General features: G+C 35.7%; 1 protein-coding gene across 9 annotated transcripts in view; it reads right to left on the bottom strand.

The window, feature by feature from the left end:
• Window positions 1-24,904, bottom strand: part of CCDC88A (coiled-coil domain containing 88A) — a 134,398-nt gene that overhangs the window by 21,419 nt on the left and 88,075 nt on the right. For 8 of the 9 annotated variants that reach the window (XM_030826988.1, XM_030826987.1, XM_030826986.1 and 5 more), the window contains 10 exons: window positions 23,953-24,080; window positions 19,703-19,844; window positions 13,937-14,101; window positions 10,230-10,391; window positions 8,918-9,195; window positions 8,560-8,703; window positions 7,277-7,463; window positions 3,784-3,929; window positions 511-603; window positions 159-373 (listed from right to left, as the gene is read on the bottom strand). In XM_030826988.1, the coding sequence (XP_030682848.1) occupies window positions 159-373; window positions 511-603; window positions 3,784-3,929; window positions 7,277-7,463; window positions 8,560-8,703; window positions 8,918-9,195; window positions 10,230-10,391; window positions 13,937-14,101; window positions 19,703-19,844; window positions 23,953-24,080 (1,660 nt within the window). The remainder of the gene's footprint in view (window positions 1-158; window positions 374-510; window positions 604-3,783; window positions 3,930-7,276; window positions 7,464-8,559; window positions 8,704-8,917; window positions 9,196-10,229; window positions 10,392-13,936; window positions 14,102-19,702; window positions 19,845-23,952; window positions 24,081-24,904) is intronic. The other variant, XM_003262394.2, reaches the window with a different exon arrangement.

The raw sequence follows: 24,904 nt of genomic DNA on the forward strand, positions 1-24,904 counted from the left end.
TGTGTGGCTGTACACTAATGCAGTACACAATTTTATGATATGAAATTAAAAAGAAATGCCATTCATCAGACTATCCCCCAAAGGACTACTGAAGTTTTAAAAAATCTTTAGAAAAAGATTCTAAATCAATACTATGTTTAAAGAGTTTAAGCACTCACTGCTGCTTTTCTTGGTCCCCAAGGTCTGGCCATCTTCTAAAGAGTTTGAACCTACTGAAGAACTATCTTGACTGTCTTGATGAGGGAGCTGAAGAAATCCTTCACTGGAGTCTGAGCGGGTGGGTGTTAATGTTAGAGATTTCTGGCGTTCCCGATTAATATCTTTCTTAGACTTTATCAATTTTCTCATTTTTAGAGTAATCCAGTTGCCTCTCCTAACAGAATTTTAAAAATTGTTATCAGTTTAAAATTCAACATACAAATCCTTCACAAAAGTAGAAGTCATCACAATATTAGAAATAACCTAAGTTTTTTTTCAAAATAAGAATTCATAAAATTTGGTTAATGGTACCTTCTAGGAGGAGATGGGTCATAAAATTTGTATTGATCCATAATTTTCTCTTCTAGTTTCTCCTTCTGACGTCTTAATTCATTTAACTTATCACTATAAAAATAAAAATTACCTTTTAGGACAAGCATCATATTTTGTACAGCTATGAATATTAAATTATTTTGTGATTGTGATCTAATGTCTCCCCAAAACATAAAAAAATACAGATACCATGGTTGGCAACTAAGATTTTATCAGGTAGTTAACAATGGGAATTTTTCCATGTTTCTCCTTTTTTAAAAATTTACAACATTTTTTTTTTTCCTTTTTGGAAGAAAGGTGACCTATTCCAATTTATATCAGCAAAAAATAAAAACATTGTTTAGTTTGCTTACAATTATAGATATAATGAATAATCCTGCAAACACATGTTCATGCAAATAGATATTTTTCGTTTCAGCAGAATTACTTAGGCTTGATTTACTTGTAGAGAATCATTTCCTGACTCCAGCAATGCATGAGTCATCACATCCTAGTCTCATTTTTATATTCTCAGTAGCATTTACTATATAAAGAAACATCAAAGATCATCAAAGTATTGTCTCTAAGAAAACCCCACAATGCCAAAGAATACTATTTACTTCAGAAACATTAGTGATCATTTACAATGAGGAAGGCATGAGGTATATATGAAGATGAATAATAAATAGCTTTGTTTATAATATAGCAGAGAAGATATATCCATAAATATAATAACATATAATATTGTGTGTGTATATATATATAAAGACTATATAATCCAAGGAAGTAGCAGTACCAAAATAAAATTCTGTGCAAGTACAACAGGAAGGTAAATATATCCATCTTAGATCACGAAATAAATCCCCATGAAGAAAAAGGCCATTATTAGATAGGCTGAAAAGGAAAGATAAGAATACTAAATTACATGTTGGTGTAGTTGTAGGAAGTTAAAAAATGCTAAGTTATGTTTAGCTTGAATGTTATAGGCTGAGAAGAAGTAGTGAGGGAGAGTTTTTGTTTTACATTCTGCTCAGTAGGAAATCAGAAGTATTGAAAGTTTCATTACAGAACAGTAAGAAATCTTTGTTTAAAGTACTTTAACCCAATGATGGAATAGGATATATCGTAAAGATTGGAGATAAGGCAGGGCGCGGTGGCTCAGGCCTGTAATTCCAGTGCTTTGGGAAGTGGAGGCAGGTGGATCACTTGAGCTCGGGAGTTTGAGACCAGCCTGGCCAATGTGGCAAAACCCTGTTTTTACAAAAAATACAAAAATTAGCAGCGTGCCACAGCGTTTGCCTGTAGTACCAGCTACTTGGAAGGCTGAGGCAGGAGAATAGCCTGAACTCGGGAGTGGAGTTTGCAGTGAGCTGAGATTGCGCGACTGCACTCTAGCCTGGCTGACAGAGCAAGACTGAAAAAAAAAAAATATGGAGATACGAAAACATTCAGGAAGCTAATGGGGTAGTCTATTTGAGAGGGAAGGCTGAATTACAGTGGTGGAGACTAGGAAGAACTAACTTGAGAGATTCTGTAGAAGATGCCTTGTGAACAGATGTTGCCGACAGTTATACCACAGCACAAACAGCATACAGCCTACATTTATTATTCACCCAACTGCTTGGATCTGAGGCCTGCAGAAGAGTTGACATTTGAAAAGTTGTTAACAAGGCCATAGTTCCCAGTTCATTTTTCCTTTTACTTGTTGAAATATCATTAAGAACCTCCAAAATCTCAGTACTACCTGTCCACTGCCATCCTGCTAGGACCATGTGACAGAGGCATTTAGCTAGAAATGTCTGACATGCAAGATGGATATTTGTAATTTAAATTCATTAAGTCAGAATAGATAATAATCTTTGGAAGTCAACTATCTAGACACAAGCACTTTCACCTGGAAATGTATTAGTCACCAAGGGTCAGAATAGTAAGACAACAAAGCTTTGGATAATGCCTCTGCTTAAGGGACAGGAGACTCAAATGCCAAAAGTTTTATATATACTCAAAGCTTCTTAACCTAAAACAAGGCTTCTTTTGAAAGCAAGTAAAGGAAAACATACCCCAGAAAGGACTAAAAGGACTAAAGGTGGGGCCCAAGCTGTCCAGCCACAAATGTGAAATTTCTTTGAGGCTTTACATTTACTTTGAAAGTTTACACAAATTCTGCCTTTGTTCCATGATACACCTGTGTATTAATAAAGAAATAATGTTCCCTGCCTGAAATTTTTTGTTAAGACTGGTGCTTCAGAAAAATGTATGATGTATCCTGGTTTCACATGTGCCCTGGCTGTTTATGTACATCAAGTCTGAGAGGCACAGACATACTACTTCATGCACTCCTTGAATAATCTAGAAAGTAAGTGTCATCTCTATTTTAGAGAAGAAGAAACTAATGATCAAAGAAATGACTTGACTGTGGTCACATCGTGAGTGGATGAATTGGGACATGAATTAGAAGCTGTCTGATTTCAACATCTGTGCTATTTCTATTATACTGTGGTGCTTCTCATTTGTGGGGCAAAGAGAAGAGATGTATTGAGTAAAGATGAATCATCGGGTAGTAATACAAAGACTACCCACTGGGCTGCACAGGCCCAAATGTGAGTCTTAACAGATTGTTTAACTTTCTGGAGACACAACTTACCAATAATTAAGCCCTGTCAATTCTCTTTCACACGTCTTGCAGCTTGATCTCAACTCCTTGGTATGGCATAGAACAACCTTTGTAAACTGAGTCCTGACTGTTTAGCCACTTCTCTATTGCACCCCTCCTTTCCTCAATTTTGCTCCAGAAAGAACAATTAATTTTTAGGTCCTACACCACACCACAACATACTTTCATCACACCTCCATGACTTTGTATTGCAGCTCTCCTGGGCTGGCATGCCTCTTCAAGCAAATTCCTATGGAACCTATAAGTCTCCACTCAAGTCTCATCTTTGGAAAGTTCACCTTGCCTCTCCCAGACTAAGATACTCCTGCCCCTATATGTGCTATATTTCTATGGCCTCCTACATATACTTCCATTATAGAATTACTGTATTTAAATGTTTATTTGTATTTCTCACTTTATATTACTAATTCTTTAAGAGCAAGATTCATGTGTTTTCATGTTAGTATTTCTGATTATTAGGATAGTGCCTGGAATATAAGCACTCAAAAATATTTGTTGAAAATCAGTAAAAATTAGCATGAATTTTCTCTGCCACTGGGTATGGCAATGATAAAATCATGAGTAACATATTTCAGAGTGCAAAATTATTTGGTACCTACATGTACTGTCTTTGTTCAACATGAAAAAGATCCTTGCTTTCCATATTCTGCTCCAAAAGTGTTCTGTTCTGTAGCATTAATGTCTGAATTTGATCTAGTAGATGTCGATTTTCTTCTTCTAAATTTCCTTTAAGTTGGCTTAGCAACTGTTCAAACACAAACATTAAAAAAAAAAATCAACATTTACATTTAACATAAATCAACTGAAAAATATGAAGTACTACACAAAGATTTAATTGTTCCACTGTTTGAACAATTAGATGATTGTACTTTTATCAGAGCGTGATTATTTTAGTGATGACACCTACAACACTGGGTTACATGCTCTCTCTCTCTATATATACATATTTTCTTAATTTTCACAAACACTGGGTCTAATATACAATATATTATCTAACTCCCCAAACACTGCTTTCTGTCTTTAAAACTGTTTAACTTATAGTATAGTCCAAAAGCTAGATTCAAATATCTAATATTTTATTTCTATGAAATATTAGACAAGTTAGTTCTCAGATCTATGAAATGAGGATAGCTCCCACCCAACAAGACTGTTGCAAGGATTAATTAGTGTATGTAAAGTATCTAGTAGCATGTGTATAGCACACATTAAGTACTTAGTATGTCTCATAATTTCCCCATCTACTGTTTTCTTTTTTTTGAGACAAAGTTTCGCTCCTGTTGCCCAGGCTGGAGTGCAATAGCACGATTTTGGCTCACTGCAACCTTCGCCTCCCAGTTTCAAGCTATTCTGTCTCAGCTTCCCCAGCAGCTAGGATTACAGGCATGCGCCACCACACCCAGCTAGTTTTGTATTTTTAGTAAAGATGGGGTTTCTCCATGTTGGTCAGGCTGCTCTCGAACTCCCAACCTCAGGTGATCCGCCCACCTCAGCCTCCCAAAGTACTGGGATTACAGGCGTGAGCCACCGTGCCCGGCATCCATCCACTGTTTTCAAGAAACCTTAAAAGGCTGCGTATAGTTTTTGTAGCTTGATCAAGGGAAATCGGGTAATTTAGTTAACAGTTGTTATTAACAGCTGGCATTACTAGTAGGTGGGCTGCCAGCAGCATTGGGCCTTTTCTACGCAGTTAGTAGAAACTGGAAATATGCCTTAGCTAGGCCAGAGGTTCAAACAGAAGTTCAGAAGGCCCAAAGTAGTGATTCTAAAAATTTGGCATCCCTTGGAGAGTAGATTTGTGGGCCCCAGCATTCAAATTCAGCAGGTCTCGAGTAGAGCCCAGAGGCCCAGAGATCTGTATTAAAAAAGCAAAAGCAAGTAACACATACCCGCCCTGCCTACACCACCCCCCTGCCCCCCCCAAAAAATAAACATTTTGAAAAATTTCAAAAGGTAGAGAAAATCAGGGAGAATTATACTATAATCATAAACAACCATCTAGATCTGTAACTGTGACTATCATACTATGTTGGTTTTATTTATCTGTATGTTGTTAAATTGAAACATAACGTGGTAGATTCATTAAAAAACTGAATGCATTTATTTTCTTCCCTGTACCTATGCCCTCTTGCAATGTGACTTCTCACTTTTCCCATAAAGAAGTGGAATCTATTTCCCCTCTTCTTGAATTTGGAATGCTTTTGGCAAAGAGAAAGAGGTGGAAGTGATGGTGTAACAGTTCCACGCCTAGGCCTCAAGTTGCTTGTGGACTTCCACTCAGACTCTCAGAGCCCTGCTGGAGGATGGAGAGACCACATGGAACAGAGAAGGGTTATCCCACTGAGGCCACCATAGACCAGCCAGCCCTCAGCATACATGCCAGCTAATTACAGATGCAGGAGCAAACCCCTGGCCCATACATCAGTGAGTAGATTAGCATAGATGCTCAGCAAACTCAGACTCATTAGGCAAAAAGAAATGTTTACTGTCTATTACCACTAAGGTTCTCTCGTTGTTAAAGAGCATCATTAGTGTCAATAGACAACTGATAAAGCATATATAAAGAGAACAATTTTTTTTGTTTGTTTGTTAGATGGAGTTTCGCTCTTTCGCCCAGGCTAGAGGGAAGTGGCGCGATCTCGGCTCACTGCAACCTCTGTCCCCCAAGTTCAAGCGATTCTCCTGCCTCAGCCTCCCGAGTAGCTGGGATTACAGGCATGTGCCACCACACCTGGCTAATTTTTGTATATTTGGTAGAGTCGGGTTTTCACCATGTTGGCTAGGTTGGTCTCGAAATCCTGACCTCAGGTGATCCACCCGCCTCGGCTTCCCAAAGTGCTGGGATTACAGGCATGAGCCATCGTGCCTGGTCCAAGAACAAATTTTAAGTGTATATAGAGCTCCATGAATTATCACAAAGTAAACATATATGTTAAACTAGCACCTGGATCAAGAAACAGAACATTAATTGTATTCCAGAAACACCTGTGCTATCTTCCAACCACTATCCCTTCCCACCAAGGTTAACTACTATCTCAACCTTTTATACTATAGATTAGTTTTTTCCACCTCCACTAAATCACGTCATTATATGACTTAGCCCTCAGCCAATAATTAACATTTGACCCAAGTTGTGAGAATTAGCCAGGGATGCACAGATAGCTAGGGCCATCTCTGGTCTTTCTTGAACAGTTTTCTGGACCACCAGTGACATGTGGGATCTTATGAAGACCCACTGAGGCTGACTCATTTCTTGAAAATCCTTTAATTTTTGACTGGTTTACTGGTGTGTTACTTGCCCCAACCAATATTTCAACCTCAGGCTATCTAAGAGCTGACCTTTGACAGCTCTCCCAGGCATGGGGCTTTTCTATGCTCTGTTCCAAATCAAGTCAGTTTTCTCCAGTAGAAAAGTTGCTGGTTTTCACAGCTTGCCCTGTACTCTGTCAAAACTACGAGGCATAGGAACCAGGGAAGAAGAAGAGGAATGGGAGGAGCCCCAAGATAAAATGCCTCAGACAACCACAGTTCCTTCCCAGGGTTGAATAGTTTTGCTTTAATAAATGCTTCTCAATTTGCTATATGCCCTTGTTGGGTTCTAGAGTCCTAACATGGTTGTTTTTAACAGTTCTGTCCAATTTTATTGTTTCTTAAGGAGTTGATTTGCCACATTTCTCACTCTACCATTCTGGAGGTATACCATCCTACAATTTATTTAGACTTTTATAAATCATAGGTAGAATGAATTACTTTCTGAGCTTTGTTGGGTAATTAATTATATGTTGTTTCCAACTAATTTTTCTATTGGTTTATAATTTCATGCCAGGTGTAAACATTTTTTCATTAAATGAATAATTCTACAATTTTCAAAGAATCTGGACATAAGTTTAAGCTAACAATTTTTAAAATATTGTAATTAATGATATGGGAAGTTGTTCTGAATTACGTGTAAGTTTCAATGATCCTAGACCAAATTCTTTTAGATATATGCCACTAAATATATACTAGTATTGTCATTGTAATCTAGTCATTTATTTCTTAGGCATGTCTTGGTGTCTAAATGAAGGAAACAGTGATTAAACTTTTTAAGCTCACCTCACACTGGTTATTCAGCTTGGTTGATGTAATATCCAATTGTTGGTATTGTTCCTTTAGCTTTGAAAATTCAGCTTCTAATCTTGTTTGTTCCAGTTTGGAATTATTCAGAAGACTTTTCAAATTTTTATGGTCAGTTTGTAAAACTTCAGTCTCTTTTAAAAGTTGACTATAGGTATGATTCAGCCTATAATTAGAAATCATAGAAATATAATTAGATTATCTTAATAGCTTCTGGTGTAATTTATACAATATGAAATGATATAAATAACATTAAGGCATACTTAGAATAAAAGACTGTTTTACAAGTCAATAAACTTATCAAAAATCAGTTTCTATTCTGTAAAAACTAGATTTTTTAAAATTCTGAGTACCTTTCCCTTGAAAATAATTTTTAATTTCCTTTTTTCATCCAACCATCTCCACACTGGGAAAAGAATTTTTTAGTCTTTAAATATGTTGAAGTATAGGTACTCAAAGTTTCAAGTATTAATAAGAAAGTATTGGCTGGTTATTGATGGTCCATGTCTGTAATCCCAGCTTTTTAGGAGGTAGAAGCAGGAGGATCACTTGAGGCCAGGAGTTTGTGAGCAACCGTGGGGATCACAGGAGACCCTATTTCTACAAAAACTAAATATTAAAATAAAAAAATTAAAAATTAGCTAGGCATGGTGGTGTGTGCCAGCAGTCCCAGCTACCTGAGGGGCTAAGGTGGGAGGATTGCTTAAGCATAGGAGTTTGACATTGCAGTAAGCTATGATCATGCTACTGAACTTCAGCTTGGGCAACAGAGTAAGATCCTATCTCTCTCTCTCTCTTTTTTTTTTTTTATTTGGAGATGGAGTCTTACTCTGTTGCCCAGACTGGAGTGCAGTGGCGTGATCTCGACTCACTGCAACCTTCGCCTCTCAGGTTTAAGCAATTCTCCTGTCTCGCCCACCCAAGTAGCTGGGACTACAGGTGCACACCACCATGCCTGGCTAATTTTTGTATTTTTAGTAGAGATGGGTTTTCACCATGTTGGTCAGGCTGGTCTCGAACTCCTGACCTCAGGTGATCTACCTGCCTCAGCCTCCCAAAGTGCTGGAATTATGGGTGTGAGCCACGGCACCCAGCCTATTCTATTTTTTAAAATTCCAAATTCAAACTATGCTTGGTACTACAAAGGGGCAGTATATATTTTGGCTGTAAGAAATAATAATTTTAAAAAATATATATACACACATATATATGTATATACTTTCTATATAAAATGTTTGTTATATATAACATATATTTATTACCTATCATTTTCACCACAAAGTTTCTTGTATTCTGCAGCTACTGTTTCATGGTTTTTATTTTCAAGCAGCATTTTTTCCTGTTCTACTTTGAGCATTTTTTCCAAATCTTCCAATTGTCCTTTCTGTTTTAATAACTGATTGTAACTAGGGGGAAAAAAGGCATTTGGTTTATAATATTTACAAAAAAGAAATTTTAGAAATGAAGGAAATGAGTAATTAATATTATTTAAAACACATGTAAATTTATATAAATTTCCTATGTAAACTAACATTAGATGTGTTTAATATATAAAATTTATTATACTACTTGAAGAAAATTCGTTTTAAATTCACAGTACAACAAAATATAATAAATTACCGGTCTTCAAGGTCTCTATGTTCCACCTCAAGATTTTTGTGGGCAGACTTCAGAGTTCCATGTTTGGAGATAAGAGATTCATACTCTGAAGCCTGACGTTCATGAAGAAGTTCCAGCTTTTCATGATCTTTGATCAGAGAATCATAGAGAGATTTTAGGTCTTCTCGCTCTTTGATTACAGATTCATTTTCATTTTCTAAGGAAGACTGCTGGATTAGGAGTTGGGCATTCTGGTTCATGAGTGAGGTACTTTGGGAATTAAGGGTGGAATTTTCAACCTATAAGAATACATATTGTTATCAGACATAAGAAAAATACTTCATGTTCTTTTTCAAAATACGAGATTACAATGTTAATTAAAGAAAGCTCTAAATGAATCACAGCAGACAAATTTATATTATACTGGGAAGATGTGGATTTTAGCTTCCCAAAGAATAGGGCTATCATTTAATTTTGATTTTTGGAAGTGTTATAATACACACATACATATGTACATATGTATACATATGTATGTGTGTATATATAGATATATATATGTATTGTATGTTTTGGGTTGAATTTATTTTAAATGAAGGTGATTAGCAACCATTTGTATTATATTACAAATGAAAATGTATAGAATTTGAAGTGCTAGTTTATCATTTCTAGAATTTGGTGATAGAAGTTGATAGAAGTGAAAAATTACTTTTAGAAATTTTTCAAGAGTCCAAATTAAATAAATATTTTCTTTATCAAAGTGTTGATGTTAATCAAAATCAGTATCAAAGAAAAGGGTTACAGAAAGAATTCTTTGATTCGGAGAGGGAACTTGTTACTGCTCTTTAAGAGGTTTCAGAGTTGAACTTTTCCCCACCTGATTGTTCTGTTTGAAAAGACACTGGCGGTGTTAAGTGAAAGATGGATCTTTTGAACTTAGGGGAGGTCTAAAGACAAAATTCTCATGTTGTCCTGCTTTTCGGTAACTAAACTGACAAAAAAAGCTATACAAATGAAATAAGGAATAGTATGCTGCAATCATACTCTAAAGCAAGGGTTTCTACCTAATTTATTACAATCGACTTAATGAAATGGTAGAAAGACCATAAATATAATTTATCTTTATTTAGATGTATTGACTGAATTTATTAATATTTAAAGGCTTTGACATTTTAAAAATTGATGTGTGAAAGTTTGGCATGGCACTAAATAAAAATATTTTCATTTATCTCTACGTTCATTCACTAAGAAACAATGTTTCCATGTTTACCCTCCCTTATTTTAATAGCATAATTCAAGAGTTTGGTTGCATATTCCCAAAATATTAAATTACAACCTGAAGCTTGGCATTCTGTGTTTGAAGAGTGGTATTCTGTTCTTGTAATGACACTGTCTGCCTCTGAAGTGCAAGAATCTGAGCCTGCAAATTATTGTTCTGTGTCTCAAGTTGCTTCAGTTGAGTTTTCAACGCTTGCTTCTCTGCTTGCAGTGTAGCATTCTTAAAAAACAAAAACCAAAACCAAACATATTAACAATAATGGCAACATCAAACATATTTCTATAATATACTGAATTTTATACAATGAGTATTTATTAGCATTATAATCCATAAAAGCCCCAACAATCTTAAAAGAGAAGAAAAACCAAAACATTTCCCCCATCCCAAATTGTAAACAGACGTTTATCAGAAAGAAGGCAATGATACTAAAACCTTAATATTGTGCCTGTGTCTTGTCTGCACTATAATATCCTAAAAATAAAATATCCCATTCTAAATATATTTATTAACACAAAAACTAGAAAGGAATTGTCAGTTGTATGGTTTTAATACTGCTTGAAGGTTCCCAGAATGCCCAGAATAAATGGGGCTGTGTCCAACCATGGAGGTCTATCTTTTCTAATTTACCCAAAGGCAAATATATACCTAAGTGAGTGGTGGTCCCAGAGATAGTGCAAAACTAAGTATATTCCAAACACAAATATTTCAAAGGGAAGCAGGTTTACAGGAACAATCTTAACCATTTGTTTACAATTTGCAGTCCACAACAGACCTAACGCAGATATTTTCTTATTTTTCTCACGATATAAAACACTAATTAAAACTCTATTTCAACTTTATAAGACTCCTGGAGCATTTCCAAACAAAACATACAATTTTCAGTTTTTCCAGTACCTAAGGCCATATTTCAATTTTATAGCTAAACAAATGAATTACTATCCGAATCAATGATTATTATATTTTAAAATACTTGTCATTAATATTTTCAGGATTATTTCTAAATTAAATTTCATAAAAAATCAGCAACAGCAAAGTATAAACAAAGAACCCTCCAGAAGACAGAAATAAAACTTTAATGTATAAAAGGTACATAATTGGTCTACCCTGCAGTATGCATAGAAAGTTAACTGAATCACAATAGATCACTCTTATCATATCAATATGTAAATATAACATTAATTTTATTGGCTTTATGTTATATACACTGCATGTCACTGTGTAAAAGGCAGGTCAGGATTTGACCCACATATTATACCATAAAATTGAAGCTGAGGAAACAAAATGCTTTAAGATGGGTTATGATTTTATACTTCTCTTTTGTTCATTTGTTCAAATAGAAAGGATGAAAAAATGTATACTAGAAAAAATAAAAAGGAATACTGATAGTACTGATGTATTTATATACCATCTCAGCACAAAGAGGTGAACCATTTTTCACATATATATGTGAAATACTATTGTAGTTTAGCACTTTAGAAACTAAATTGTACAAGCTCTACCGATTATTCCAGGTATCTTTGGGAATAAAAAAAATTCCTATAGTCTATAATGAATAGAAGAGATAGCTGAGAGGGTATCTTAGAGCAGGAAAAAATTTACAATGGAAAAGAAATAAGTTAGCAAATATAATACTGGCAAACACACAAAAATTACCAGCCTATTATATGGCTAACCGTCTTTATAACCCCATTATCTAAAATATGATATGAAGTAATTTTTTTCCAATGAGAATTTATAAAGGAAGTCTACAAGAAAAAAAGATTCACCTTACAGAACTTTATATGCCAGCTCAATTTTCTAAAATGTAATTATGAATCCAAGCAATTTAGGTATATATATCACTGATTAAAAATAGGCATTTATAAATGGCCAATATATGAAAGATGTGTAATACCTAACTCATAATTTTAAATGTGCCCATGAAAATATTTTCTCCTATTGCTTTAAGAAAAATTAAAGCACTAGGTACTATCCAAAGTTAATATGGAAAGATAGGTATACTCTCTTAGTGGGACTGAAAATTGATGTGATTTTTAGGTTGGGTGTGGTGACTCACAACTGCAATCCCAGCACTTTGGGAGGCTGAGGAGAGCAGATCACTTGAGGCCAGGAGTTCGAGACCAGTCTGGGCAACATAGTGAGACCCCATCTCTACAAAAAAATACAAAAATTCGCTGGGTGTGGTGGTGTGCACTTGTGCTCCCAGCTAGTTGGGAGGCTGAGGCAAGAGGATCACTTGAGCCCGGGAGGATGAGGCTTCAGTGAGCTATGATCTCGCCACTGCATTCCAGCCTGGGAGATGAGTGAGACCCTGTCTCAGAAAAGAAAAAAAAAAAAAAAAAGATAATTGATGGAATTTTTAAAAACTAATAGAAAAAATCGATTAAATACACACACACACACACACACACACACAGACACACGTATATATCCTTTGGCCTTGCAATTTCACTGTCAGGAATTTAGCATTCTATGAGCATGTTTAAAAATAACCTAAATGGGCCAGGCGCGGTGGCTCATGCCTGTAATCCCAGCACTTTTGGAGGCCAAGGTGGGCGGATTATGAGGTCAGGACATCGAGACCATCCTAACTAACATGGTGAAACCCTGTCTCTACTAAAAATACAAAAAATTAGCCGGGCGTGGTGGCGGGTGCCTGTAGTCCCAGCTACTCAGGAGGCTGAGGCAGGAGAATGGTGTGAACCTGGGAGGCGGAGCTGGCAGTGAGCCAAGATCACGCCACTGCACTCTAGCCTGGGCAACAAAGTGAGACTCTGTCTCAAAAAAAGAAAAAAAAAAAAAAAAACCTAAATGTCCAGAAATGTGAGATTTATTTAAGTAAATTATGGTAACATTCACACTATGGGATAATAGGTAGTCATTAAACAAAATGAAATACACATACATCTGCTAAAATTGGGAGATCTCCAAGATAATATTAACTGAAAATGCAAATAGGAATTTTGTATAGCATGATCCCACAGGTATAAATTTGTAAAAGAAATATACTTCTACATACATATAAATGACAAAAAAATTTTCTAGGAAGATAAACTGTTTATAGTGATTCTTTTTGAATGAGAAAGTAGAAATCATGGTGTGGGGATTACTTTTTGGTTTTATTGCTTAGTTTTTAATTAAAGGTACTATTTTTGTGTTAAATTAAAAAAAAAAAAAACCACCACCACAACTATTTTACTTGTTATTGTGTAAGTTCCTGAAGTTTATTCATCTTTTGAAGGATATTTGTTGTTCAGTTTGTTTGCTTGTTGTTTACTGTCAAGTATATATTGAACTAATTTAGCAAATATTTGTTAAGTGTCTACTACCTACCAGGCACTATTCTAGATAGTAAAGCCACAGTGGTAATAAAAAGAAAGACAAATTACCTGCTTTCATAAATGAATACAAAATTTAATTTCACTGTGAAAGGTGCTATGAAAAAACTAAAGCAATGGAACGATAGTGAATAGTTTGTCAGGGATAACAACTTTACTGGGGGAAGGAGTCAGAGAAGACCTTCTGCAGGACATATGATATGCCACCCAAACGCTGAGGGAAGCCCGTCATATGTTCCAGGCAGGAGAAGCAAAAAGAAAGGCCCCTGAGGTAGGAACAAATAGAAAAAGGACTATATGACTAGAATTTTCTTATTAAGTGCCATCAATTGTTTAAATATTAGAAAATGTATCTAAGATAAATATATCCAGTGATCCTCTATTTCTAAAAAAAAACTATTTCTACTAAAATTAAAAAATACTTACATTTCTTTCTACTTCAATTAATCTGTCTTTAACTTTCAGAAGTTCTCTAGTCGTTTCTTGACTTTCTCGCTCCCATTTGTTGTCTTCACCAGATATTGGAGGAGAGCTCTGTACCATCCTTTCCTCATCTTGTCTCTGTTTGAGAGCTTCGTAATTCTTTTTCACCTAAAATTTTATTTAAAATATTTTAATGGGGAGAGAACAAAATCACCACAGTTTCACTTCTCACAATTAATTTGACTCTGGGCTGATCTGGTGAATATGAGAGGCAATTTACTTTTACATGTGATGAATAATATATATGATTTATGCTTTTTTAAATTGCAAATCCTTTCCTCCTAGAAATATAAAACATACTCTGCTGATGTGCCAGACTAATAGTAATGTCAAATCCTATAGTTTTTCGTGCAAGTGCCCCTGGATAACAGTGGATATAGATATGTTCCTAATGACTAACAATTCTTTTTACAGCTATCTATAAACCAATTTAGAAATTTCAGAGATGTCTTATGTAAAGCACAAAGATTTGACACTTTATTAATTTTAAGGATATATCGTATTCAGGATTTTTTAGTTCTGAGTTGGCTCTCTTAAAGTAGATTATAATCACACTAGAAAATCCTGGATAAGATATATCCTTGGATTGCTATTAACAACTTGCTCATCATACATGACCAAATTTGCCAGATTTAACTTAATAACTCTTTCTCTTCAAATTAAATTTAATATTATTCTTCTTATCTTGAATTATTAAACTATCTTGAAGCACTAGTTTATCCTAGGAGATTCTTATAATAAATTTCAAGTTAACCCCAACCTTTGCATTAAGGCAAGGATAGAAATGTTTTATAGTTCAACATCTAATGCACAATTTAAGAAAGCCTATGACTCAACAATTAATATTGCTACCAATGAGTTAGAAAATAATGAGGTGAGACTAAAAAGATGCCAAGATAGAATGTAATGTCAAGTTTCGCAAGAAATCTAATGGGTACCCTATGATCCTAGTTTCTGGGTTTTGTTTTGTTTTTACTTTTAACACACTAATAACAATAGATGAGTGGCATCATTTCTAGTCTCTATTTTACATGAATTTCCCACGAGGTCCTTATTCTAGGCTTAGAAAGGCTATAAACATATGCAGTTATTAAGAAGGGGAGCTGAGAATAAAACTCGAATCCTCTCATTTTATATTATTTTTTTGAGACATAGTCTCACTCTGTCACCCAGGCTGGAGTGCAGTGGTGCGATCTTGGCACCCTGCAATCTCCACCACCCAGGTTCAAACCATTCTCCTGCCTCAGTCTCCCGAGTAGCTGGGATTACAGGTGTGTGCCACCATGCCTGGCTAAGTTTTGCATTTTTAGTAGAGACGAAGTTTCACCATGTTGCCCAGGCTGGTCTTGAACTCCTGACCTCAAGCTATCCGCCTACCTTGGCCTCCCCAAGTGCTGGGATTACAGGTGTGAGCCACTGCGCCCGGCTGAAGGCTTCTCATTTTAAACCCATTGTTCTTTCAAGTAAGTATTAAAAATGATTATGTATCATTAATCAAAATCTTTATATTCAGAGTCTAGATAAATCATTGTAACAAAGTAATTTAGAGCTAATTAAAAAATTGTCAGTTTAATTAAAATTTAAAATATTGCGAATTATGTTATGAATTTAAATTTTCAAGTTCCCAAAGATAACGTCATCTTTAAAAACAGAGTTATAATTTGCATGAAGTTGCTAATGTACAGATTTTAAGTGTAATTCGGTAATTTTGAGAATGGCAAACACCTATATAACCCATGTATCAACATGACAGAACACTTCCATCACTCTAGAAAGATCACTGCACCAGGCAACCACTGTTTTCATTTCTTTCACAAAAATTCTGCTTATACTAAACTTTCACACAAATACAATCGGAGTGTATATAATCTGTGTGTGTGTGTGTGTGTGTGTGTGTGTTTCTGAGTATATTTCTAAGCTTTATCCATGTGTTGAGTTCATCAGCAATTTGTTTCTTTTGGTCATTATATACAGTTTTTTTTATGATGATGAATGAAGCTGTTATAAAAATTCATTTATCTATGTTTTCATTTTCCTTGAGTAAAGAGAAGTAGCATTATCACCTTCCTTTTCTTTTCTTTTCTTTTTCTTTTTTTTTTTCTTGAGATAGAGTCTCGCTCTGTTGCCCAGGCTGGAGTGCAGTGGCGCAATTTCAGCTCACTGCAACCTCCACCTCCTGGGTTCAAGTGATTCTCGTGGCTCAGCCTCCTGAGTAGCTGGGACTACAGGTGTGTGCCACAAAGCCCAGCTAATTTTTGTATTTTTAGTAGAGACATCGTTTCGCCATGTTGGCCAGGCTCGTCTTGAACTCCTGGCCTCAAGTGATCCACCTGCCTCAGCTTCCCAAAGTGCTGGGATTACAGGCATGAGCTACCATGCCTGGCCACGGGCAAGGACTTTTTGAGATACTGCCATACTGCCTGCTAAATTAGTTATAACATCTTATATTTGCATCAGTATGCATGACAGTTCCAGTTGCTCCCAATTTTCACCAATATTTGATCAATATTTCCATATAAATTTTAGAATCATCTTGTTAATCTGCCTGTTGGGATTTTAATTGGGATTATGTTGAATGAAGAGATTAATCTGGGGAAATCTGCCATTTTAACAATATTGAGTCTTCCAATTCATGAACATGGTTCTTATCTCCATTTACTGAGGTATTCCTTTGGTGTTTCTAGTGCAGAGTTCTTGCACACATTTCCTTAAATTCATCCATAAGTATTTCATGGTATTATAAATGGTGTTTTTTTACATTTCATTTTTCAATCTTTCATTGCTAATATGGAGAAATAAAATAGATTTTTATATATTGAGTTTTATCCTGTGACATTGATTAGTTCACCTTAGCTGTAGAGATTTTTCTGTGAATTCCTCAGGGTTTTCTGTAAATATAGTCATGTCACAGGTGAAGAAAGACATTTTTACTTCTTCCTTTCAAATCTGTATGCCTTTCATTTCTTCTTATCTTAGTATACTGATTAGGATCACCAGTACAGCATTTAATAGAAACAGTGAGAGCAAAATCTTTGTATTCTTCCTGATTAAAGGGGGAAAGTGATTAGTCTATAGGCTGTTTATAGAAGCCCTTTATCTGGTAGATGAAGTTCTTTCTACTTATTCTCCAATTATTGAGAGATGAGTATTAAACTCTCTAACTGTAATTGTGGATTTGTTTTTCTCCATGTAATTCTACAGATATTTGCTTCATGTATTTTGCAGCTCTGTTACTAGGTGTACCTCTGTTATTAGGTGCATAAACATTTAACCTTGTTATCTTTGTGCTGGAATGACCCCTTTATAATTATGCAATGAACTACTTAGCTCTGGTGCTATTTACTGCACTAAAATTTACTTTGTCTAACATTAATATAGCCAATCTAGCAATTTTTTGATTAGTGCTGGAATGCTATATCATTTTCCATCAAGATTTGATAGGTAGCGTATAGATGGGTCTTATCTTTTTGTCTAATTTATTAATCTGTCTTTTAACTGAGGTGTTTAGACCTTTTATATCTAATATAGTTATTGCCATACTTCGGTTTAAAACTGCCATCTTACTATTTGTTTTCTGTTTGTTCAATCTGTACTTTCTTCCCTGTTTCTTCTTTTTTTTTTGCCTTTTGGATTTTTTTTAAGAGACAGGATCTCCCTATGTTGCGCAGGCTGGTCTCAAACCCCTGTGCTCAAGTGATCTTGCCGACCTCAGCCTTCCAAAGTGCTGGGATTACAGAGATGAGCCACTGTGCCTAGCCTGGATTTATTTTTTATGAGTCCATTTTATCTCCCTTTTTTGGTCATATTACCTATATCTCTTTGTCATACTAATTTGGTGGTTACTTTAACCCTTATACTATTCGTATTTAACTTTCACAGTCTACCTTAAAGTGAATACCTCTTAAAAGTTTATACAATATAAATTCAGTTGAATACATAGCAGGAAGCTAGTCCATAACAGTTATGTCCAAATAGCTGAAAGTGGAAGTCAATGATGGCTTTTTTTTGAGATGGGGTCTCACTCTGTCACCCAGACTGGAGTGCAGTGGCATGATCTCAGCTCACTGCAACCTCTGCCTCCTGGATTCAAGCGATTCTCCTGCCTCAGCCTCCTGGGTAGCTAGCTGGGATTACAGGTGCCCACCACCACGCCTGGCTAATTTTTGTATTTTTAGTAGAGACAGGGTTTCACCATGTTGGCAAGGCTGGTCTTGAACTCCCAACCTAAAAAGATCTGCCTGCCTCGGCCTCCCAAAGTGCTGGGATTAGAGGCATGAACCACCACACCCGGCCTAATGGTGGCATTTTAAATATCTACATGAAACACACGTATGCAACTCACACCCAAACCCACTAATCTTCTGGTTGAGTAGCTTCATGAAGTTGATTTTCTTTGCAACTCAGTGATACTGCTAATGGGGTAAAAAATTCAGGACAAAAAGCAGGTTAATGTGTTTTTTTTTGTTTTCTTTTGTTCTTAATAATCCCTTTAGTTAACCAGACACAGTTCTAAAATTTATTCTCTGGCTCTGAGAATGTCTGGATGAAAAATAAGTAAAACTTATTCTGTAACAATGTATGTTCGATGGCAATGTCTGTGACAAATAGCAGCAATAATGGTGTCAGCAAATAGTGGAAAAAAAATTGGAACATTCTATGTTACTAGATAATATTGCTTATTGAAAAAAATGACTATTCAGGAGAACTTTAAAGACCAATAGACAGCCCTATCTCTGAACTTCTCTGAGTACAGCAACTCTCATAATTGGTATGTGCACTGTGGGGATCGTAAATCCATACCTTTGGAGTTGCTCCAAGAGGTAATGACTGCTATGAGCATATGGATTCAAAGCCATGAAAGCTCCCGCACACACCCAATGTGAATCTCATCTTATACCAAAACCGTCTGGTGGGAAGATGATTCTCAGACAACTACATGAAGAGGATGGACTGACACTGCCCTGCTATCTATTTGTATTTCTTATAGTGTTCTGAGTAGAGTGATTCTAAATGTAGCCTACAGTAATCTTATCAGTCTTAAGTGTTTAGTTAACCTTGAGACCACTCCTGGTGGCACTGCAGAGATGATAAAAGGGTGAATAAACCAGAACATGACTCTACCAATCTACCGTCTACTAGCCCTGTGGAATGGGAAAGTCCCTTATATTTTGATTTACTTCCTTAGGGAAAATAAACAGTTGCCTCTGCCTTGCTTACTTACTTCACTGAATACTTTCAAGTATCACAAGAAAAACAGATCTAGAAAAGACCTCAAATTTATGAGATCAGGTGCTGTCTTATATAACACACATATGATTTTCCTCTAACTTGGTATCCTCACACTCATATTTTGCTTAGCAGAATTTCCCCTGGATCCTCGATAGGAAAGAGCGACAGAGTGAAATGTCAGTATCACAATGAGAGCTTTTCCCAATAAAATAAGCCTGCCTCTTCCTCATTCCACCCACACACTTCTGATATATCCCTAACAGCAGGCAGGATATTACACACATGAAATAGCACTGAATAAGCTATACCATATTCATATGACAGAGATCTGTTTAAGAATACTCTCAAGTTTATGAAAAAGGAAGAAATAGACTAAATATCAATAAAATGTTTATATTTTTATTTTCTACTTTATATTTTTCTGTCCAAATATTTATATAATAAATGATCCTTAAAATTCTTTCCAAGAAAATCACTTACTGTTTTAAGTTCTTGGCGCAATTGCTGGTTATAATTCGTGGATTCTTCTAATCGAGCTTCTAAAGCAGCAATTTTTTCTTCTTTTATTTCAAGAGACTTCTTAAGAGTGGATTCTAATTTTGATTCCAAAAGTTTATACCTACTATCCAAGTACAAAGTAATATAGTTCATCATTGGAGGTCAGAAAATTATTTTTAAAGATAATTTATGACCACAAATATTCATGCCACAAATGGGTCTTATAAAAGCCTTTTTGTTAAAGAGGCAAATGAAATTATCCTCTTCTTACTGCCCCACTCTCCCTTTAAAACTAACCCTGGTAATGAAGCAACAAAATCATTGAGTGAACAGAGCTCCAGATTATGGCTTAGATTATCAAAAGCAATAATTAATTCTCAAGGAATCCCAAAGATCAAAGTCCCAAAATCAAAATATCCTTTTTATTAATGAAGACTCTTTTTTCTTTTTTTTTTTTTTTTTGAGACGGAGTTTCGCTCTTGTAGCCCAGGCTGCAGTGCAATGGCACGATCTTGGCTCACCGCAACCTCCGCTTCCCGTGTTCAAGCAATTCTCCTGCCTCAGCCTCCCTAGTAGCTGGGATTACAGGCATGTGCCACCACGCCCAGCTAATTTTGTATTTTTAGTAGAGATGGGGGTTTCACCATGTTGATCAGGCTGGTCTCGAACTCCCGATCTCAGGTGATCTGCCCACCTCAGCCTCCCAAAGTGCTGGGATTACAGACATGAGCCACCACGCCCGGCAATGAAGACTCTTTATCTCAGGGTACAGAGTAGTTACAGTAAAAAAAAAAAAATGACATACTTATGGCATAGGATACTCGTGACAGAGTGGCAAGAGGGTGATGGATGTGACTGTCAGTATTGCTATTATCTTTCTGAATGGTAGATAAATGAATATTAATAAATACTTTTTTCACAAAAAGGATGGTGTATGAACACAATTCAGAGTGTATCATAAACCAATATTTATGATCCATTTCTTAAACCCGAAGACCCTGACGACAAAACTAAATAAAAACCTAAAGTATATATATGAGAGTTTCACCACATTGTTTTACTAGAATTAATTTTTATGTAAATATTTTCTTCTCAATCAGATTTTAATGTCATTGAATACAGAGAACAAATCTCATTAATTTTGGTATTGGCTCGAGTCAACAAACATTTAAAAATCATTTACTGCATCTGATTTTGGGTATGTTGAATTGGTGACGTCTGAGTTGCTTCTGGTCTATCATGATAGAAACATACAGTAAACAGAGAAGAAAAAAGGATCTCAGGTGAGATGATGAATGGGAATGCTCAGCATACAGAATGAATGGATAAGAGGCCTGAAAACATAATCCTGTAAAAAACCATATTGAAAGAGAAGACAGAAGACAAAGAGGTATTAAAAGAGAAAAGATAAGAGTGATCACCTCTGTTTACAACTCTACCACTTTATTTATTTAGAGACAGAGTCTCACTCTGTTGCCCAGGCTGGAGTGCAATGGCGCGATCTCAGGCCACTGCAATCTCTGCCTCTCAGGCTCAAGTGATTCTTGTTTCTCAGCCTCCTGAGTAGCTGAGATTACAGGTGTGCACCACCACACCTGGCTAATTTTTTGTATTTGTAGTAGAGACAGGGTTTCACCATGATGGCCAGGCTGGTCTTGAACTCCTGACCTCAAGTGATCTGCCCGCCTCAGCCTCCCAAAGTGCTGGGATTACAGGCATGAGCCACCATGCCCGGCCTACTAAATTTATTTTGTTGCTTTTAAATTTATCTACTTATACATTCAATTCCAAAACTAAACTATATACTCCTTGATGGCAAGAATAAGTATCTTAATAATAATTGTACCTTCAAAAAAATTCAGAGAGAATAACATGAATTAGAAAGATGGGAAAGTTAGGCCGGGCATGGTGGCTCATGTCTGTAATACCAGCACTTTCGGAGGCCAAGGTGGGTGGATCCTAGGGTCAGGAGTTCGAGATAAGCCTGGCCAGTAAAAATGCAAAATTAGCCAGGCATGGTGGTGCATGCCTGTAATCCCAGCTACTTGGGAGGCTCAGGCAGGAGAATCACTTGAACCTCGGAGGTGGAGGTTGCAGTGAGCTGAGATTGTGCCACCACACTCCAACCTGGGTGACAAGAGCAAAACTCCGACTAAAAAAAAAGAAAGATGGGAAACTTAGATTAATAAAGGAATTAGGGACATCATTTGAGACTGATATATGTAAATCCCAAGGTAGAGGGAATGGCACATTAAAGGAATTTATGTCTGTGAGCTTCTGGGTTTTTTTTTGTGACATAAAGACTAACTTCCTGGCTGAGAAAGAAGCTGGTTTAGTAGTTCAAGCCACTTTCTATTTCCAAAAAGCTTTAGTTCAACATATACCCTTATCTCCATGCCTAATTCATTATGTAAATAAACATGTGGAAATAATGAATACCATCACATGTTGCCTAGACTATTATAATAACTTCCTAGCCTGTCTCTGTGCTTCCAAATTCATCCTTTTTGTAATCCATCTTTCATATACTCTAAAAATTGCTCAGCATACTTTTGTGCTTTTATACAAATGCTTTTGTCTACATGGAATGCCCTTCCCCACTGTTCCCACCTTGTAAACCTCCATCATTTTTTAAGATTCAGTTGCAACATTATTACTACTTTGATGCTAGATCATCAGCAGATAAGGAGCTCAATTAACATCGGCTAACTGTATGAATTAAGGTTTGGGAAGAGGAGCCAAATTGTACGAAGGGTCCACCCAGAGCTAGGTTCATAAATTTATAATAGGGTCAATTAGCACTATAGGGTGTATTCTACTTTTTCTTTTGCAAAGAACATGCAGTACAGTGTCTTACATATAGTAGGTAATAAATCTGTTTGAATAAAGTGGAGATGCATATTCAGTATCTATATTAAAAGACAGTCAACAAAATCTGCATTTAACTATCTGATTAATTCAAATAAAAATATTTCCTCATGAAATATCTGTACAATTAATAATCATTGCTTGACTTGAACTGATTGCTAAATGCCTCAAATTATATTTTTTTGTTATTACACAACTAACTTTTTAAGTATCAATCTATCCTATTTACTTTGAACATTCTGAAAATTACATAAACAAATCCTATGTAATCACCATTAATTTTTCCAATATACATTTAATACAGAATATAAATATTGGAACAGTAATGAGTAGATAAAATATAAACTATATAATTACAAAAATTGAATGAAAATCTAGTCTACATAAAATAATATTCTTAACAATATACAACTTCTATTCCAGCTGGATTCATGGAGCTGACTGGATGCTAAATAATAGACTACTTGAAAATCAGATTAACTCTGTTTGATAGATTGTAATTACCATGAGAGAATACATATTTTCTTTAAACCTATATTGATCATTTTTTAAATTAAACGGCATAGGAGTTAATTCTTTATCCAGCTTTTAAGGCTTTAGTTTTCCACATTATTTTTATACCTCAGTTGCTTTTCCTTTGTTTCATACTTTTCCTCCATTTAAGTCAACATTTTGGCAAATAAACGAAAGAACAGAGATATTTAAGCACATGATTCAAATAAAAAATAACTTGCTTTTTTTTTTGTTTGTTGTTAGTCTTACTCTGTTTTCACAGACAATTATAGCCTCTGATCTTCTGCTACCTGGGTGGCATCCTGTTTTCCTATTTTACAAATGTATTTATATAGTAACATTTTAGTTTTTTGTTTTCTTATATCTATATTAGATTGTCTATGATTCCTCTTTTTCTCCTTACAGAATTTTTTTTTTTTTTTTTTTGAGATGGAGTTTTGCTCTTGTTGCCCAGGCTGGAGTGCAATGGCACAATCTCAGCTCACCACAACCTCCACCTCCCTGGTTCAAGCGATTCTCCTGCCTCAGCCTCCTGAGTAGCTGGAATTACAGGCATGCACCACCATGCCCGGCTAATTTTTTTTGTATTTTTAATAAAGACGGGGTTTCTCCATGTTGGTCAGGCTGATCTCAAACTCCCTACCTCAGGTGATCTGCCCGTCTCAGCCTCCCCAAGTGCTGGGATTACAGGCGTGGGCCACTGCACCTGGCAACAGAACTTTCTTTAAGGGAAGAAAGGAACCAGAAATACGGTGAAATATATAAATGTTTTCTATAGCTAGTACAGAAAGAACTAATGTATGAGCAAAAAAAAAAATTTCAACCATTTGCCAAGTAGACTTAGTACTCACCTGTCATCAGTACTTTGCTCATCATGTAAGAGTCGCTCCTTATTTAACCCTATCTTCTCAAGCTCATGAGTTAATTTTTCGAGATCATTGTTCATCTGTTGGTTCTTCAATTTTTCACTCACCAAATCCTTATTTTAAAAGAAATGCAAAACTCACCTAAGTGTCAAGGGCATAAACATCTAAGAAAGTCAGCTAAGATTCTAATTACCACCATCTAGGAGTACATGTAATTTGAACTAGGAAATGTCATTAAACCATTCCTTCATTATTAAAATGTAGTTAAAGTTATAACCTAGTTGAAATGACTTTTTTCCTTTTTTTTTTTTTTTTGCTAATACTTTAAACAAAACCTTAAAAAGGAGTACTAACTCTTTACTTGTGAATACACATTTAGGTTTGAAAACTGTGGTGAAAAACATATCCATTTACTTTTTAATAATGAGCCTGAACTTTAGTACACATTTCTTATAAATATATGTTGACTATAATACTTCTCTCCCACAAGATCCCTTCTCCCAGTGAAAGAGGCCCTATGATACTGATCTGAAGAACTAGAGGATGTTCTTAGAAGTTTAGGCACAAGGAACTTGTTGTTCATAAGTCTACAGAAGAAAAAAATAAAAGGTCCCTCTCAATGCCTCTTTAGCAGAAATGCAGACTGCCCAATGTGACCTTCTGCCAGAATGCTAATATACTTTTAAATTGAACTTAAAGGGTTATCACATATTATAATGCTTAGAGATGGGAAAAAAGAGCCAAACATACACCTTCTGACTTGCACCAACCATGTTTCACAGGACATATTGCCAATTTACTCCTGTAAGTTTCAGAATTCTTCTTGATACATAGATTCAAGCAAATACTAGTTGCTCAGTGTTGAACGGTTGAACCTGATTTGCATTCTCTGGCTTTGAGGTCAAAATTCATGGGGCTTTGGAGTCTGAAAAATCTG

This window comes from Nomascus leucogenys, chromosome 14 (genome assembly GCF_006542625.1).
Source record: "Nomascus leucogenys isolate Asia chromosome 14, Asia_NLE_v1, whole genome shotgun sequence".
Lineage (NCBI taxonomy): Eukaryota > Metazoa > Chordata > Mammalia > Primates > Hylobatidae > Nomascus > Nomascus leucogenys.